The sequence below is a fragment of the Zootoca vivipara genome, chromosome Z2 (genome assembly GCF_965207765.1).
Source record: "Zootoca vivipara chromosome Z2, rZooViv2.hap1.1, whole genome shotgun sequence".
NCBI lineage: Eukaryota > Metazoa > Chordata > Lepidosauria > Squamata > Lacertidae > Zootoca > Zootoca vivipara.
The window spans coordinates 46,460,799-46,477,851 of NC_142585.1; the positions used below are offsets into that span (position 1 = coordinate 46,460,799).

The following is a 17,053-nucleotide window of genomic DNA, read 5'->3' on the forward strand; positions in this document are numbered from 1 at the left end:
AGATCGTTGGCTCCCCCCCCCCAAAGAAGCCGAACATCTGCGGCTCCCCTAAAAAAATGCTCAACCTTTTACCTCCTCCCTGAAAAAACTCAACAACTTGGACCCAAAGCCCCCCCCCCAAAAAATGGGCCTCCTGCCTTCCTAAAAAAAAGGGGGTAGATCTCTGCCAGTTTTTAACTCGGTGAATAGATCACAGTCTCTTGGGGAAAAAATAAAATAAATTCTTTCCAGCGGAACCTTAGAACTCAGTTTGTCATTGGTATGAGCTATCTGTTTGGAGATTCATCCCCCATGTGCAGAATCACGGGGTTGTTGTCTATCACATGACTGGGTATGTGTTTTGATTCCACAGAGTGGGAAGTGACATAGACAGGATGTATGTCTTCCTGTGTTCCGAAGTGGAACTGTTGTTCCTTTGTTCGTTCGCTTTGCTGTGTGATGCGAGAGAGAGAGGGACCTGCGATGAAGAGCTCTGAGTGTGTGTTTATTTATATACAGTGGAACCTCGGTTTATGAACACCTCGGTTTATGAATTTTCGGTTTATGTACGCCGCAGACCCATCTGGAACGGATTAATTAACTTTCCAATACTTTCAACGGGAAAGTTCGCTTCAGTTTATGAACGCTTCAGTTTATGAACAGACTTCCAGAACCAATTGTGTTCATAAACCTTGCCAGACGAATACCTCACAAGACAAAAAACTTGCAAAACGAAAGCGTTTTGCGATTCCAAAGGAGACTCGCAATACAAAGTTTTCTATGACGCGCTTCGCAAGACAATTTTTTTTTGTCCCATAGGGTGCCTCGCAAGTTCCCCATCTTGCGAGGCACCCTATGGGAAACCGCACTTCAATGTGTTCCTATGGGAGCCGCTTCGCAGAACAAATTTTTCGCTATACGAAGTGACTCGCGGAACGAATTAAATTTGTCTTGCGAGGCACCACTGTAAAAATGTAGGCATTGCGCACGTGGATGAAACAGCCTTTCTCCATAACCGCTGAACCGAATTGAAACAAATTTGGCCGCAACGTACCTTGCTCATCAGGGAGGGATCTGGCATAATTTTCCCCACAAAAAACCACACCTTTCACACCTAAAATAATGATTAAACACACACAAAATGGCACCCAAATTAGACGTCACCACCAGAAGCTCTGAAGATTCTAGCAGCATCCAATAAAAGCAGATTGCACGCTGCTGCCTCCAAAGCTGCGCCGCCAGACGACATCACAAAATTCCACAGCAACCAACTGAAAACAGTCCTTTTGCAGCAACAAGGCCCAGCTTTTTCAATAGGCCGCAGCATTGCCAAGCAGGGAAAAACAAACAGAATAGGGCCTTTCACAATGGGGGGGCACAGGGATGGGGCACAACAAAGGGAGGGGGAAAACACATAACCATGGAGGGGAGGACCCTGAGTCAGCCAAAGGAGTGGGGGTGGGTGTAGGAAGATACCGGGGGGAGGGGCCAACACTCCCCAGGGACAACAGAGGGCTCAGACAAAAGTGCATGCTGGGAAATAGAACCCAAAAGCTGGCAGTTACTTCTCCAAGGGTGGGGGCCAAGGTATGGAGAAACAGGGGGAGGGGCCAAGACTCCCCAGAGACAACAGAGCGCTCAGACGGGGGGAGGAGGGGGCTTGATAGCTCATGAGTCAGGACACGGTGGGGCCAGTCATGGGGAAGTGCCGGAGAGGTGGGGGGAGAAGGGGACTTGATAGCTCATGGGTCGGGACAGGGTAGGGGCAGTCACAGGGATGAATCGGGGTGGGGGTGGGGGCAGGATAAGTCATGTGTCCGGACAGAGTGGGGGGAAATCACAGGAAAGAACTATAGCAATGTGTGGCCGGGCCAGCTAGTATGTAAATAAAGTAGTTTAGCCAAAAGCTGTGCTGCTGAGGTCTGTTACGCAACTGCGTATCTGTGAAGTGTGCTGGTGTTCGTCGGACACCAATCACTGTGATGTTCGGGCCAGAGAATGCTTACGAAGCTCCCGAATGATCGCCCAGGAGGGGGAGAACATGCCAGCCGGGCATGTGTCTCTGCCAAGGTCCTACTCGTAAGTAGGCCTTTTCCTGACACTTTCGTGTGCATGCACACTGCTTCAGATACACTGGAACAGAAGTCAGACCCTTATACAGTAGTACCTTGGTTTACAAACACAATTGGTTCTGGAAGTCTGTACTTAACCTGAAGCGTACTTAACCTGAAGTGAACTTTCCCATGGAAAGTAATAGAAAGTGGATTAATCCCTTCCAGACGGGTCCGCGGAGTACATAAACTGAAGCGTACTTAACCTGAAGCGAACTTTCCCATTGGAAGTAATGGAAAGTGGATTAATCCGTTCCAGACGGGTCCACGGAGTACTCAAACTGAAGCGTACTTAACCTGAAGTATGAATGTAATTGGTTCTGGAAGTCTGTACTTAACCTGAAGCGTAGTTAACCTGAAGCGAACTTTCCCATTGGAAGTAATGGAAAGTGGATTAATCCGTTCCAGACGGGTCCGCGGGGTACTCAACCTGAAGCGTACTTAACCTGAAGTATGAGTGTAATTGGTTCTGGAATTTGGTTCTGTTTCAGTCACACTCTCCAACTCCCGGTAAGAAAAAACCAGGATCAGCAGCGGCGTGGCACCGGAAGTCGCTTCTACGCATGTGTAGAAGCAACTTCCGGTGCCGCTCTGCCAAATTTCCAGTGCCCAGACATGGGCAGAGTGGCACCCGAAATCGGCCCCTCCCTGGAGCCTCCCTGGCAGGTAGGAAATCCGGGGGATTGACGGGATTTTTCTCTATTCGGGATAACAGCGGGAAACGGGTTTAAATACAGGGGTTTCCCGTGAAAAACAGGAGACTTGGCACACTAAGAGCCAGTGCGGTGTAGTGGTTAAGAGCGGTAGACTCGTAATCTGGGGAACCGGGTTCGCGTCTCCGCTCCTCCACATGCAGCTGCTGGGTGACCTTGTGCTAGTCACACTTCTTTGAAGTCTCTCAGCCTCACTCACCTCACAGAGTGTTTGTGGTGGCGGAGGACGGGAAAGGAGAATGTTAGCCGCTTTGAGACTCCTTCAGGTAGTGATAAAGCGGGATATCAAATCCAAACTCCTCCTCTTCTTCTTCTTCTTACTGGGAGACTGGGAATGGGAGACTCTGGGAATAGTAGCCGGGGGATGGGAGTTTTTTAATGGGAGACAGTGGGTGGGAGCCTGTTAATGGGAGACTGGGAATGGGAGCTAGTGGGTGGGAGCCAGTGTGGTGTAGTGATTCAGAGCGGTGGCCTCGTAATCTGGGTAACTGGGCTCAAGTCTCCGCTCCTCCACATGCAGCTGCTGGGTGACCTTGGGCTAGTCACACTTCTCACACTTCTCACACTTCTCACACTTCAGCCTCACTCGCCTCACAGAGTGTTTGTTGTGGCGGGGGACAGGAAAGGAGAATGTGAGCCCCTTTGAGACTCCTTTGGGGAGTGATAAAGCGGGATATCAAATCCAAACTCTTCTATGGTTTCCCTGTACAGTGGTACCTCGACTTACAAAGGCAATCCGTTCCGCGGCGCACTTTCGTAAGTCGAAACCTTCGGATGTTGAAGTGTCCATTTCGCGATCGCGCGTGGCAAAAATACTTCCGGGTTAGCGGATTTTGGAAGTCGAAACCTGCAGAAGTCGAGGCATTTGTAAGTCGAGGTACCACTGTATCTGAAGACGTGTGCATGCACACGAAAGCTCATACCAGTGACAAACTGAGTTGGTCTCTACGGCACCGCTGGAAGGAATTTTTTTATTTCGTTTCGACTACGTTGGACCAACACGGCTACCTACCTGTAACGAGTCCCTTGGGAGACGGTCACCCCTGCCCTACACTGCGGCTAACCCCGCTGTGAGAAAGTCTCTAGGAGAAATGTGCTTGGGACTCGACTAAGAGGACCGTAATTTCTTTCTCAAAGGAAAAAAAGAAGAAGGACGGAAGGAAGGAAGGGAGGAAGGGAGAAAGGGAGTCATCAGAACAGATTTGTGAGCGTCGTCTGTGAAGGGCTCCGAGATTCGTGGACCTCTGAGGTCAAGACCGAAGTGACAGATGGGATACTGGGGTTTGTCAAGTCCGTTAAAGTGGTAGGCGTGCTAGACGGGCTCATGGAGGTGTTGGAGATTTCGGAGGCGGGGCCCGAAGGCGTGCCGGCTTGGAGGGTTGAGTCCGACGTCTTGTCCACCCCCGTGTTCTCTTGGCGTAAGAGGTTCCGCCGGAATTTCGCACGTGCGTTTTGGAACCAGACCTACAAGCAGTCAAGGGGAGGGTGGGGGGGGGGCAAAGGGAGAGAGGGAGAGAGAGAGAGGGGAGGGACTATCAGTGGATGGTTTTCATTCAAAGCCCCTTCTCTCTCTCTCACCCCTTTCCTTCCTTCCTTCCTTCCTTCCTTCCTTCCTTCCTTCCTTCCTTCCTTCCTTCCTTCCTTCTCTCTCTCTTGATATATGGCTTAGGGCGTGTTGAATTTTTCATCTTTAAAAATCCTGATTTGAGGGGTGTTAAAAAGTTGTGGTATGATGAGGTAATTTGAAATATATTTTGGTTCCTTGTAAATGTTGAGGTCTTGCTTGGTAAATCTCTATGTGAAAAGTTCCTACTTTTTAACATTTGTTAAATTTTCCTGTCATTTATAAACATATAGGTTATTTCCCAATTTTGATGAAAACAGATGTTGATAAGTGCCTAAAATTGATTACAAGATACAGTGGTACCTTGCAAGATGAAATTAATTTGTTCTGCAAGTCGCTTCATAGAGCAAAAAACTCATCTTGCAAAGCATGGTTTAAAATTTTCCTGGTTTACCCGGTCTACCCATTTAGTTAATGCATTTTTCTTGTGAAGCGCGGTCATAGGAAACTTTGTCTTGCGAGTCGCCTCGCGCAACACAAAACGCTTTCAGCTTGAGAGTTTTTCATTGCATGAGGCATTCGTCTTGTGGGGTACCACTGTATTGTAGTTCTCTTATATATGTATTGTAGTTATCTGTACTATTAATATTAATATTATACAACAGTAGGTGATATCTTTTTTGCTTTCTACCACCAGTCCACCCACTGAGGTCGTTGGGGTTTCAAAGCCGAAATGCTCTGACAAGTAGATTTCTCATCTATCCGAGATAGACAGAATGGGGTGGCATGTAGACATCTAACCAGCCCTAGCAATTGTCTTCTGTGTTGCATTGGAGACTGGGGGCTGGGGTCTTGCTTGAATATGTTACAGAGCATCTCTGGTACCAGAACAATTGTGTGGTCAACAAAGGAGCTGGAATCCTCACCCACCAACATCATTTTATTATACTATATATATATATATATATATATATATATATATATATATATATATATATATACTATATTCAGCAGAGATTTCTGTCCTTTTGTTGCTCACTCCCACCCTTTGCAAACAGAATTTTATTCCCATGAAGGAGAAAAGCATGTTTTCTTTGAAGAATAGCTATGATGATAAACACGATAAGGAAGTCTATGCAGAGGACTGGATAAACTACTTGGAGGTGTTAAAAATACACTGTAAGGTAGAGCTACCAAAGTTCAGTCGAGTGACGGTCTTTCCTTATTGGATAAATTGGGGGTGCAAAAACAGCATTCTGATAGTGTAGCATTAAGGCTGTTGGGCAGGCACCCAAGCTTAAGATAAGGATTGCCACATTTTAAGAAAGACAAGATTTTAGTTCCTTCAATAGTAGCATGGATAAGAAGCATTATGGTAACACTTCTATCACAGTGATGGAAGGATGGAAATACTATATATTCTCCTGCTTCAGAACCATTAAATGAACAGAAGTCTTGACCTGCATGGAATATGGTTTCTCTAAGTCTGACACCATCTTTGTGAGGATCAAGAGCAGGCCTTTAGATTCTACAGGAATCAAATTTTAACAGTGTACACTTCTTTTGAAGAGCATGGTCCAGGGGGCTTCTGCCAGTGGCTCTCCTACTCAGATGTGGGCCCTCAGCAGATACATGATCATGTGACACCAGCCCTTGAAGTTGTTAATTTATTATTCTTTTTTTACTATAATAGGACGTTATAAGATAAAGCAGGCAGCCCCAAACTTCAGCCCTCCAGATGTTTTGGACTACAATCCCCATCATCCCTGATCATTGGTCCTGTTAGCTAGGGATCATGGGAGTTGTAGGCAAAACATCTGGAGGGCCGCAGTTTGGGGATGCCTAAGATAAAGTAATGATATGTTGGTACAGCTGGAAACAAAATTTCTTTATATTTTCGCTTGTATAAAATGATTAAAAACTTTAACTTCGCTTCAAAATGCGAGTTTTCGGCTTTTTTAAAGTGTATTCCAAACAGAACTCAATTTACCAAGCTAAACATCAACCAATCTTAAAAATAATTGCAGATTTGGATTCCTCATGTGCAATAACGTATTTTTAGAACCCCTCATTGAGCAAATTAAAAAAAAATCGTCCTTAAATGACACGCCCTAATATGGCTGTCAAGCCTCTGCTTAAAGACCTCCAAAGAAGGAGACTCCACCACACCCCTTGGCAGCAAATTCCACTGTCGAACAGCTCTTACTGTCAGGAAGTTCTTCCTAATGTTGAGGTGGAATCTTCTTTCTTGTAGTTTCAATCCATTGCTCCGTGTCCGCTTCTCTGGAGCAGCAGAAAACAACCCTTCTCCCTCCTCTATATGACATCCTTTGATATCTTTGAACATGGCTATCATATCACCCCTTAACCTTCTCTTCTCCAGGCTAAACATACCCAGCTCCCTAAGCCGTTCCTCATAAGGCATCGTTTCCAGGCCTTTGACCATTTTGGTTGCCCTCTTCTGGACATGTTCCAGCTTGTCAGTATCCTCCTTGAACTGTGGTGCCCACAACTGGACACAGTACTCCAGGTGAGGTCTGACAAGAGCAGAATACAGTGGTACTATTACTTCCCTTGATCTAGATGCTATACTCCTATTGATGCAGCCAAGAATTGCATTGGCTTTTTGAGCTGCTGCATCACACTCCTGACTCATGTCAAGTTTGTGGTCTACTCCTAGATCCTTTTCACTCTTAGATCCTTTTCACATGTACTGCTCTCAAGCCACGTGTCACCTATCCTGTATTTGTGCCTTTCATTTTTTTATTTTTTTTTTGCCCAAGTGGAGTACTTTACATTTCTCCCTGTTCAAATTCATCTTGTTTGCTTTGGCCCAGTTGTCTAATCTATTAAGGTCATTTGGAAGTGTGATCCTGTCCTCTGGGGTATTAGCCACCCCTCCCAGTTTGGTGTCATCTGCAAACTTGCTCAGGATGCCCTCAAGCCCATCATCCAAGTCATTGATCAAGATGTTGAATAAGACTGGGCCCAAGACAGAACCCTGTGGCACCCCACTAGTCACTTCTCTCCAGGATGAGGAGGAGCCATTGATGAGCACCCTTTGGGTTCAGTCAGTAAGCCAGTTACAAATCCACTGAATGGGAGCATTGCCTAGCCCACATTTTACCAGCTTCTTTACAGATTCAAAGCTCCTCCGCACCGCCAGGTGACACGGAAGACCCCCCCATACACACATCCTCTCTTACCTGCAGAACCCTCTTCGTCAAGCCTGTTTTCTGAGCCAGCTGTTTCAAGTCCTTGGCATCGGGATTGTGGTTAATAGCAAAATAAGACTTCATTGTCCGCAATTGGTGGTGCTTGAACGACGTCCTCATGCGCTTGGTTTTCTGGTTGCTGGGGTACTGCTGGTCTCGCTCCAGGGGGTCCCCGTCATTCTCGTTGCAGCTCAATGCTGGGAGGAAACAAGGGAGAAAGCGAATGATCATAGCTCCTGAAGAAGCGAAGGCACTAGCAGGGGCATACCCCGGGGAAGAGAAGGAAAGAGAGAGGGAGGGAGGGAGGGAGGGAGGGAGGGAGGGAGGGGAGAGAGAGAAGGAAGGGAGGGAGGGAGGGAGGGAAGGGGTGAGAGAGAAAGAAGGGAGGGAGGGATAGAGAGAGAGAGAGAAAGGATGAAAGAAAGAGGGGGGAGGGAAGGAAGGAAGGAAGGAAGGAAGGAAGGAAGGAAGGAAGGAAGGAAGGAAGGAAGGAAGGAAGGGGGAGAGAGAGGGGGGAAAAGGAAGAATGAAAGAGGGGGAAAGGAAGGATGGAGCTCCCGTCCACTACCCCCAGCTCAGCCTGCTCCTCCCTCCCCCCACATTCCTGTCGCTGGCTGCAGCCACAGAGGGGGCGGAAACAACCCGATTTCCATAACCCGCAGCGACTTTTCCCCTGCAGTTTTTGGAGGGGAAAATTGCATGTTATGGTATGTAAAATGCAGTATTTTTTCTAGGGAGGCAGCTGCCCCCCGCCCCTTGCTGGGTACGCCCATGAAGTCCGAGGCAAATATTACCACGCCCTTTCCACCCCTCCTGTATTTCACTTACAGTGGAACATCAGTTTTCAACTCCCTCTGTTTATGAACGTCTCTGTTTACGAATGCGGCGGACCCGGAAGTGTTTACACCCGGGTTCCGCGGCGTCGGGGGCGCAAATCGCTTCTCCTGTGCAGTGCTCTTCTCACACGCGTAAAAGCGTGCCTTCGGGGAGCGAACGCCTCCGTTTACGACGCCTCCGTAGAACAGAATGGGAACCAATTGGGCTTGCCGATCAGAAGGTCGGTGGTTCGAATCCCCGCCACGGGGTGAGCTCCCGTTGCTCGGTCCCTGCTCCTGCCAACCTAGCAGTTCCAAAGCACGTCAAAGTGCAAGTAGATAAATAGGGACCGCTCCGGCGGGAAGGTAAATGCCATTTCCGTGCGCTGCTCTGGTTTGCCAGAAGCGGCTTTGTCATGCTGGCCACATGACCCGGAAGCAGTACGCCGGCTCCCTCGGCCAATAACGCGAAATGAGCGCCGCAACCCCAGAGTCGGTCACGACTGGACCTAATGGTCAGGGGTCCCTTTACCTTTACCACTGTAATATTGTAAGGGTATAAATTTGGATAAAAGGGGTAAAATAAGTCGAGCTGGTTCTTCACTATAAAATTCACGGAATAAAAGGATGTGAGTGGCAGATTCTACCTTATTGGACATGCAAGGACAAAGGCGCTCACAGATTGGTACCCGCATAAATTTGCCGTACAGGACAGTTGAGGGCATTGCCTCAAAACGGGCTCTAGACTAGGCCCATCTATAGGCTTCGTTAGTGATGTTAGATAAGGGGCGGCTGCAAAGTTAGGCCACAATTTTAGACATCTGTAATTCTCCGGGAGCAATTATCATTATTATTATTATTATTATTATTTATTTATACCCCGCCCATCTGGCTGGGTTTCCCCTGCCACTCTGGGCGGCTTCCAACAAATACCAAAATACATTAAAATATCACAGATTAAAAGCTTCCCTGAATAGGGCTGCCTTTGGGTGTTTTCTAAATGTCAGGTAGTTGTTTATCTCCTTGACCTCCGATGGGAGGGCATTCCACAGGACGGGCGCCAGTACCGAGAAGGTCCTCTGCCTGGTTCCCTGTAGCTTTGCTTCTCGCAGCGAGGGAACCACCAGAAGGCCCTTGGCGCTGGATCTCAGTGTCCGGGCTGAACAATGGGGGTGGAGATGCTCCTTCAGGGATATAGGACCGAGGCCATTTAGGGCTTTCAAGGCCAGCACCAACACTTTCAATTGTGCTCGGAAACGTACTGAGAGCCAATGTAGGTCTTTCAAGACCGGTGTTATGTGGTCTTGGCGGCTGCTCCCAGTCACCAGTCTGGCTGCCGCATTCTGGATTAATTGCAGTTTCCGGGTCACCTTCAAAGGAAGCACCATGTGGAGCGCATTGCAGTAGTCCAAGCGGGAGATAACTAGAGCATGCACCACTCTGGTGAGACAGTCCGCGGGCAGGTAGGGTCTCATCCTGTGTCCCAGACGGAGCTGCCCTGGACACAGAATGGACCTGCGCAGAATGGACCTGCACAGAATGGACCTGTGAGTCCAAAATGTCTCCCAGGCTGCGCACCTGGTCCTTCAGGGGCACAGTTACCCCATTCAGGACCAGGGAGTCCCCCACACCCGCCCACACCCTGTCCCCCACAAACAGTCCTTCTGTCTTGTCAGGATTCAGCCTCAATCTGTTAGCCAAACTGAGGACACAGATGATGCCTTCCTGGAACTGATGGCCATTCAAAAGGAAGTGAGACAGTAGTAATGGGGGATGTCAACTATCCTGATATTTGTTGGATGTCAAACTCAGCCAAGAGCATAAGGTCGAACAGATTCCTCACTAGCCTTGCAGACAATTTCATTGTCCAGAAAGTGGGAGAAGCAACCAGAGGATCAGCCATTTTAGATCTGGTCCTAACCAATAGTGATGACCTGGTTAGTGGGGTAGAAGTGGCAGGATCACTAGGTGGGAGTGACCATGCTCTTCTGGAGTTTATTATACAGCGGAAAGGAGCAACCAAGAATACTAAGACTCAAATCCTAAACTTTAAGAAAGCCGACTTCAGAAAACTTAGAGAAACACTGGGTGAAATCCCATGGACAGTAATACTAAAAGGGAAGGGAGTTCATGATGGTTGGGAGTTTGTTAAAGGGAGATATTAAAAGCACAACTTCAGGCAATACCAATGAGACGGAAACATGGAAGGTGCCTAAAGAAGCCAGGGTGGCTATCTAAAGAACTTTTAACTGAGTTAAGATTTAAAAGGGATATGTACCAAAAATGGAAAAGGGGGGAAATCACCAGAGAGGAATTCAAACAAATAGCCAGCACGTGTAGAGACAAAGTCAGAAAAGCTAAAGCACAGAATGAACTCAGGCTCGCTAGAGAGGTTAAAAGCAACAAAAAGGGCTTTTATGGGTATGTCCGTAGCAAAAGGAAGAACAAGGAAACAGTGGGGTCACTTAGGGGAGAAGATGGTGAAATGCGAACAGGGGACAGAGAAAGGGCAGAACTCCTCAATGCCTTCTTTGCCTCAGTCTTCTCCAAAAAAGAAAACAATGCCCAACCTGAAGAATATGGAGCCAATCATTCAGCAGGGGAAACACAGCCCAGAATAAGTAAGGAGGTAGTAAAAGAGTACTTGGCTAGTTTAGATGTATTCAAGTCTCCAGGGCCAGATGAACTACATCCAAGAGTATTAAAAGAACTGGCAGAGGTGATTTCAGAACCACTAGCAATAATCTTTGAGAATTCCTGGAGAACAGGCGAAGTTCCAGCAGACTGGAGGAGGGCAAATGTTGTCCCTATTTTCAAAAAGGGGGAAAGGAGGACCCAAACAATTACCGCCCAGTCAGCCTGACATCAATACCAGGAAAGATTCTAGAGCAGATCATTAAGCAAACGGTCTGTGAGCACCTAGAAAGGAATGCTGTGATCACTAAAAGTCAGCATGGGTTTCTGAAAAATAAGTCATGTCAGACTAATCTGATCTCATTTTTTGACAGAATTACAACCCTGGTAGATGAAGGGAATGCTGTGGATATAGCCTATCTTGATTTCAGCAAGGCCTTTGACAAGGTGCCCCATGATATTCTTGTAAAGAAGCTGGAAAAATGCGGGCTAGACAATGCTACCATTCAGTGGATTTTTAACTGGCTGACTGACCGAACCCACAGGGATTCAAACTTCATCCTGGAAAGTGGTGACTAGTGGGGTGCCACAGGGCTCTGTCTTGGGCCCAGTCTTCTTCAACATCTTTATCAATGACTTGGATGATGGGTTTGAGGGCATCCTGAGCAAGTTTGCAGATGACACCAAATTAGGAGGGGTGGCTAATACCCCAGAGGACAGGATCACATTTCAAAATGTCCTTAATAGATTAGACAACTGGGCCAAAGCAAACAAGATGAATTTTAACAAGGAGAAATGTAAAGTACTAAACTTGGGCAAAAAAAAATGAAAGGCATAAATACATGATGGGAGACACCTGGCTTGAGAGCAGTACATGTGAAAAGGATCTAGGAGTCCTGGTAGACCACAAACTTGACATGAGTCAGCAGTGTGATGCAGCAGCTCAAAAAGCCAATGCAATTCTTTGCTGCATCAATAGGGGTATAGCGTCTAGATCAAGGGAAGTAATAGTACCACTGTATTCTGCTCTGGTCAGACCTCACCTGGAGTACTGTGTCCAGTTCTGGGCACCACAGTTCAAGAAGGAGACTGACAAGCTGGAACGTGTCCAGAAGAGGGCAACCAAAATGGTCAAAGGCCTGGAAACGATGCCTTATGAGAACGGCTTAGGGAGCTGGGTATGTTTAGCCTGGAGAAGAGAAGGTTAAGGGTGGATATGATAGCCATGTTCAAATATATCAAAGGATGTCATATAGAGGAGGGAGAAAAGTTGTTTTCTGCTGCTCCAGAGAAGCGGACACTGAGCAATGGATTCAAACTACAAGAAAGAAGATTCCAGCTAAACATTAGGAAGAACTTCCTGACAGTAAGAGCTGTTCGACAGTGGAATTTGCTGCCAAGGAGTGTGGTGGAGTCTCCTTCTTTGGAGGTCTTTAAGCAGAGGCTTGACAGCCATCTGTCAGGAATGCTTTGATGGTGTTTCCTGCTTGGCAGGGGTTTGGACTGGATGGCCCTTGTGGTCTCTTCCAACTCTGTGATTTTATGATTCTACTAGCTTCCTTCCTCAGCTGCGATTTTCTGTATGTGCTGGGCAAGAAGTTTCCACCTAAACATTAGGAAGAATGGTTTGATGGTGTTTTCTGCTTGGCAGGGGGTTGGACTGGATGGCCCTTGTGGTCTCTTCCAACTCTAGGATTTCATGATTCTGTGATTCTACGATTCTACTCAGACCGAAGCGTACTGAAACGGAGGTATGATTGCATACAATTTTTCTCTCTTTTATAGACGTTGAAGTAATAAGTTATAAAATGTCAAGAATCAAGTTCGAGGATGTGAACATTGGTATTGTATGGTTTGTATCTTTGTAAGTTTTTTTTGTATGTTTGTTTGTTTGTTTGTTTGTATGTTTGTATGAAAATTTGCTGTGTTAAATGTTTCTCAGTTATTGTAATAAATGAATAAACAAATAAATAAAGATATGCAAAATACAAAAATACACAAAAAAGAAGATAAAACACAGAAAAAATAAAAAAGAAGAAACTAACAAAAAACAAACAAACCAATTCATCTTACTTTCGTCTTCTAACTTTCTAAACATAATTTACTAGGCTTTCTTGAATCCCCCCCCCCATCTGATTTCCATTTAAATTCATCTTTGGTGATTTTCATACATCATACCTTTAATTCATTATTTAAACCCATCTTTAACATATTATTCGAAACTTTACCCTATTTTCATCTTTTCCAAATTTCCTTACTTTTATCATTAACTTTTTTTAAAAAAAAATCATAATTAAATTACATCATTTACTATTTACAGGTGAAACTTGGAAAATTGGAACATCGTTGAAAAGTGCATTGATTTCAGTAATGCAACTTATTAATTTTTTTTATTTTTCCTTTAATTTTGACAAATGCTTTCTTTTCAAAATTCCACAGGAATAAAACAAATAGTTACAATCATACAAAAATAAACATCGCTATTACATTTCATTCATTACACTAGCTGCCCTGCCATGCCTTGCTGTGGCTCATCATTAATTCCATTCCATTTATAATTGACCCGCCTAACGACAAATAATTACAATTACAACAAATCAAGGCTAGATATATCTTGCTTTGCCTGTCACGCATCTATCTCATATATTGCTTTCACCTTTTAAGTTGCATTACTGAAATGAAGGCACTTTTCAACGATATCCTAATTTTCCGAGTTCCACCTGTATCCTTTTATATACCTTTGCTTCATTATACATTCAAATCCTTTAATAATGACATTCAATTAATTTCAACAAAATTAACCTTCTCTTCCATTCCCTACCACCTCCTGTCTCCTCTAAAGATAACCATCATTAAAAATATTTATATTACACTTCTCATAATTATTAATTCTTTCCAATCTTCTGCCACCAACTTCTCCCTCCAGTCACCGAGTCTCCCAATCAGTTTGGAAAGTTCCATACATCAGTCCAATTTCTATCCAGATTCACCTATACCTCTAACATCAAGATTCCTTCCTCACCCCACTCCCTTTCCGACATATGTTATTTTTTATTTTTTTCAAATAATTTTTATTCATTTTAAAACAACATACAAAAATGTGCCAAAAAGAGCATAAATAAATAGAAAAAAAGAAAAATATATAACATGTTAATATTGTTTCTTAACTTTATGGACCTCCTCACATCCCCCTCATTGAGTTCATTATTATAACTAAATCATGCAATTTTCATTCATCTTAAACACTTCTCACTATTTCTTAAATCTATATCTTAAACATTTATCAATAATAATCATTTAAACATTTATCAGTCCTAATCATTACAAACCCCCTAGTCTAACAACGAATCCCCGTTACTTTTATTTTTATCCAAAGCCAATATTTCATACCCAAAAATATCCATACAATCAATTTCAACTTCTTATTCAAATTTAACACATTTAAATCTATTTCAGCCCCGACTCCCTTGGAGTCAGTATCTCCAGAAGTTTCGGCAAGCTCCTTATAACAATCCAGATTCAGACCAAATTTATCAATCCAATGATATCACAAATTAGCAACTTTTACCCCACTCCCACTCTTACCCACTCCACCCATTGCTCTGTCCTCTCCATCAGCTTCCCGACATATTTTAAAGCCCAAAGACCTTTCCCCCATCACCATCCACCTTTCTATTCGGCATCCTCTTTTCCTAACTTTTCCAATTTCTTCCATTAGCTTCTGTCGCAGAAAGAAATCCTGCTCGACAAATGCTTTCTTTTGGAAATTCCGCCGAAAGAAAACAAACACTTGCAATCATACAAAAATAAAGAAAATTAAACATCCCTATTACATTTCATGAATTACACCAGCTGGCCCCGCCACGCGTTGCTGTGGCTCACCATTAATTCCATTCCATTTATAATTATATTTCTGTTGGAACCCGCCCAGAGTGGCTGGGGAGGCCCAGCCAGATGGGTAGGGTATAAATAAAAATTATTATTATTATTATTATTATTATTACAACCATACCAACATAAACATCGCTATTACGTTTGATTAATTACACTAGCTGGCCCTGCCATGCATTGCTGTGGCTCATCATTAATTCCATTCCATTTATAATTATATTACTGTTGGAAGCCACCTAGAGTGGCTGGGGAGGCCCGGCCAGATGGGTCGGGTATAAATAATATATTATTATTGTTGATGTTTGTTGTTGTTGTTGTTGTTGTTTAGTCGTTTAGTCGTGTCCGACTCTTCGTGACCCCACGGACCATAGCACGCCAGGCACTCCTGTCTTGCACTGCCTCCCGCAGTTTGGTCAAACTAATGTTCGTAGCTTCTAGAACACTGTCCAACCATCTTGTCCTCTGTCGTCCCCTTCTCCTAGTGCCCTCAATCTTTCCCAACATCAGGGTCTTTCCCAAGGATTCTTCTCTTCTCATGAGGTGGCCAAAGTATTGGAGCCTCAGCTTCAGGATCTGTCCTTCCAGGGAGCACTCAGGGCTGATTTCCTTAAGAATGGAGAGGTTTGATCTTCTTGCAGTCCATGGGACTCTCAAGAGTCTCCTCCAGCACCATAATTCAAATATTATTATTATTATTATTATTATTATTATTATTATTATTATTACAATCACACCAAAATAAACAAAAATAAACATCGCTATTATGTTTGATTAATTACACTAGCTGGCCCTGGCACGCGTTGCTGTGGCTTGCCATTAATGCCATTCCATTTATAATTGACCCTAACAACAAACCAAGGCGCGACGTATCTTTCTTTGCATCTATCTCATAGATTGGTTTCACTTTTGAAGTTGCATTACTGAAATCAATGCACTTTTCGATGATATTCTAATTTCCTGAGTTTCATCTGTAAAATTAACTTCCTATTGTTCTTATATCACTGCTCTTAATAATTGATCTAAGCCTGCTATACCTCTTACGCATTCCATATTAAATTAAATCAATAACTCACACACACACACACACATTCCTGTGTATTATTCTAATTTTCCGAGTTTCACCTGTATACCAAAGAACAAACAGAAGCTGCATGAAACTATCCCCATTTGCACTCCCTTAAAAAAAAAATCAACCTCCCTTGAAGGAATCTGCTGTTTCTTCTACTAGAAACCATTTAGATCAAGACTTCCTCTTATGGCTACAAAAATTCGCTAATGAAGCTTCCACAAAGAGGCAATGGAACTTTACAATAATTAACAAATGGAGCTGCAATTTGCGCAGTAAGCAAATTATGCAGGCATATTAAAAGCAGTTTTTTTTTGTTTTTTGTTTTTTTGCATCTACACCTTCCAAAGGTGTAACGAGCACAAAAAGCTCCTATTTAAAAAATAGCAAACGCTCAAAGGAAAATTAGAAATGCATCTGGTTGTTCGGATATTCTGTCATTAACAACAACAACAACAAAAAGTGCTTATCAATTCCCCATAAACTCTCTTTTTCAGGAATGTTGAAACAAGAGGGGTTCTCAGGAAGCTTGATTGTATTTTCTCCCTTGACAATTCTTTAACCACTCCATGAAATGACTAAGAAAAAAGGCGGGTGAATCAGAATGAGAGAGGATGAGAATGTGAATTATTGATCCAGTTGTCGAAACACATCTGCTTTTCGAATTCTCCGTCATCACAGATCCTGTGTCCTTCCAACAAGGATCCAAAGCAACACACAACCTTATATCAAATGCAAATTATTTCTCCTGCTTAAAATCTGCTGATGATACCAGGAGTCCCGAAAAGTTAAACACGGCAACAGATCTGCGGTAATCTCAGTCATACATAGAATCATAGAATCGTAGAGTTGGAAGAGACCACTAGGGCCATCCAGTCCAACCCCCGCCAAGCAGGAAACAACGTCAAAGCATTATTGACATATGGCTGACAGCAACGCGTGGCCGGGTCGGCTAGTAGAATAATAGAATCATAGAGTTGGAAGAGACCTCAAGGGCCATCCAGTCCCACCCCCTGCCAAGCAGGAAACACCATCAAAGCATTATTGGCATATGGCTGTCAAGCC

At 44.4% G+C, this 17,053-nt stretch overlaps 1 protein-coding gene across 1 annotated transcript in view; it reads right to left on the minus strand.

The window, feature by feature from the left end:
- Nucleotides 1-254: 254 nt before the first annotated feature.
- Nucleotides 255-17,053, minus strand: part of LHX2 (LIM homeobox 2) — a 38,016-nt gene continuing 21,217 nt past the window's right edge. Inside the window, exons 4-5 of the mRNA XM_088665046.1 lie at nucleotides 7,574-7,779; nucleotides 255-4,267 (exon numbers count right to left, since the gene is read on the minus strand). Coding sequence (XP_088521172.1) covers nucleotides 3,995-4,267; nucleotides 7,574-7,779 — 479 coding nt within the window. The 3' untranslated portion in view covers nucleotides 255-3,994. The remainder of the gene's footprint in view (nucleotides 4,268-7,573; nucleotides 7,780-17,053) is intronic.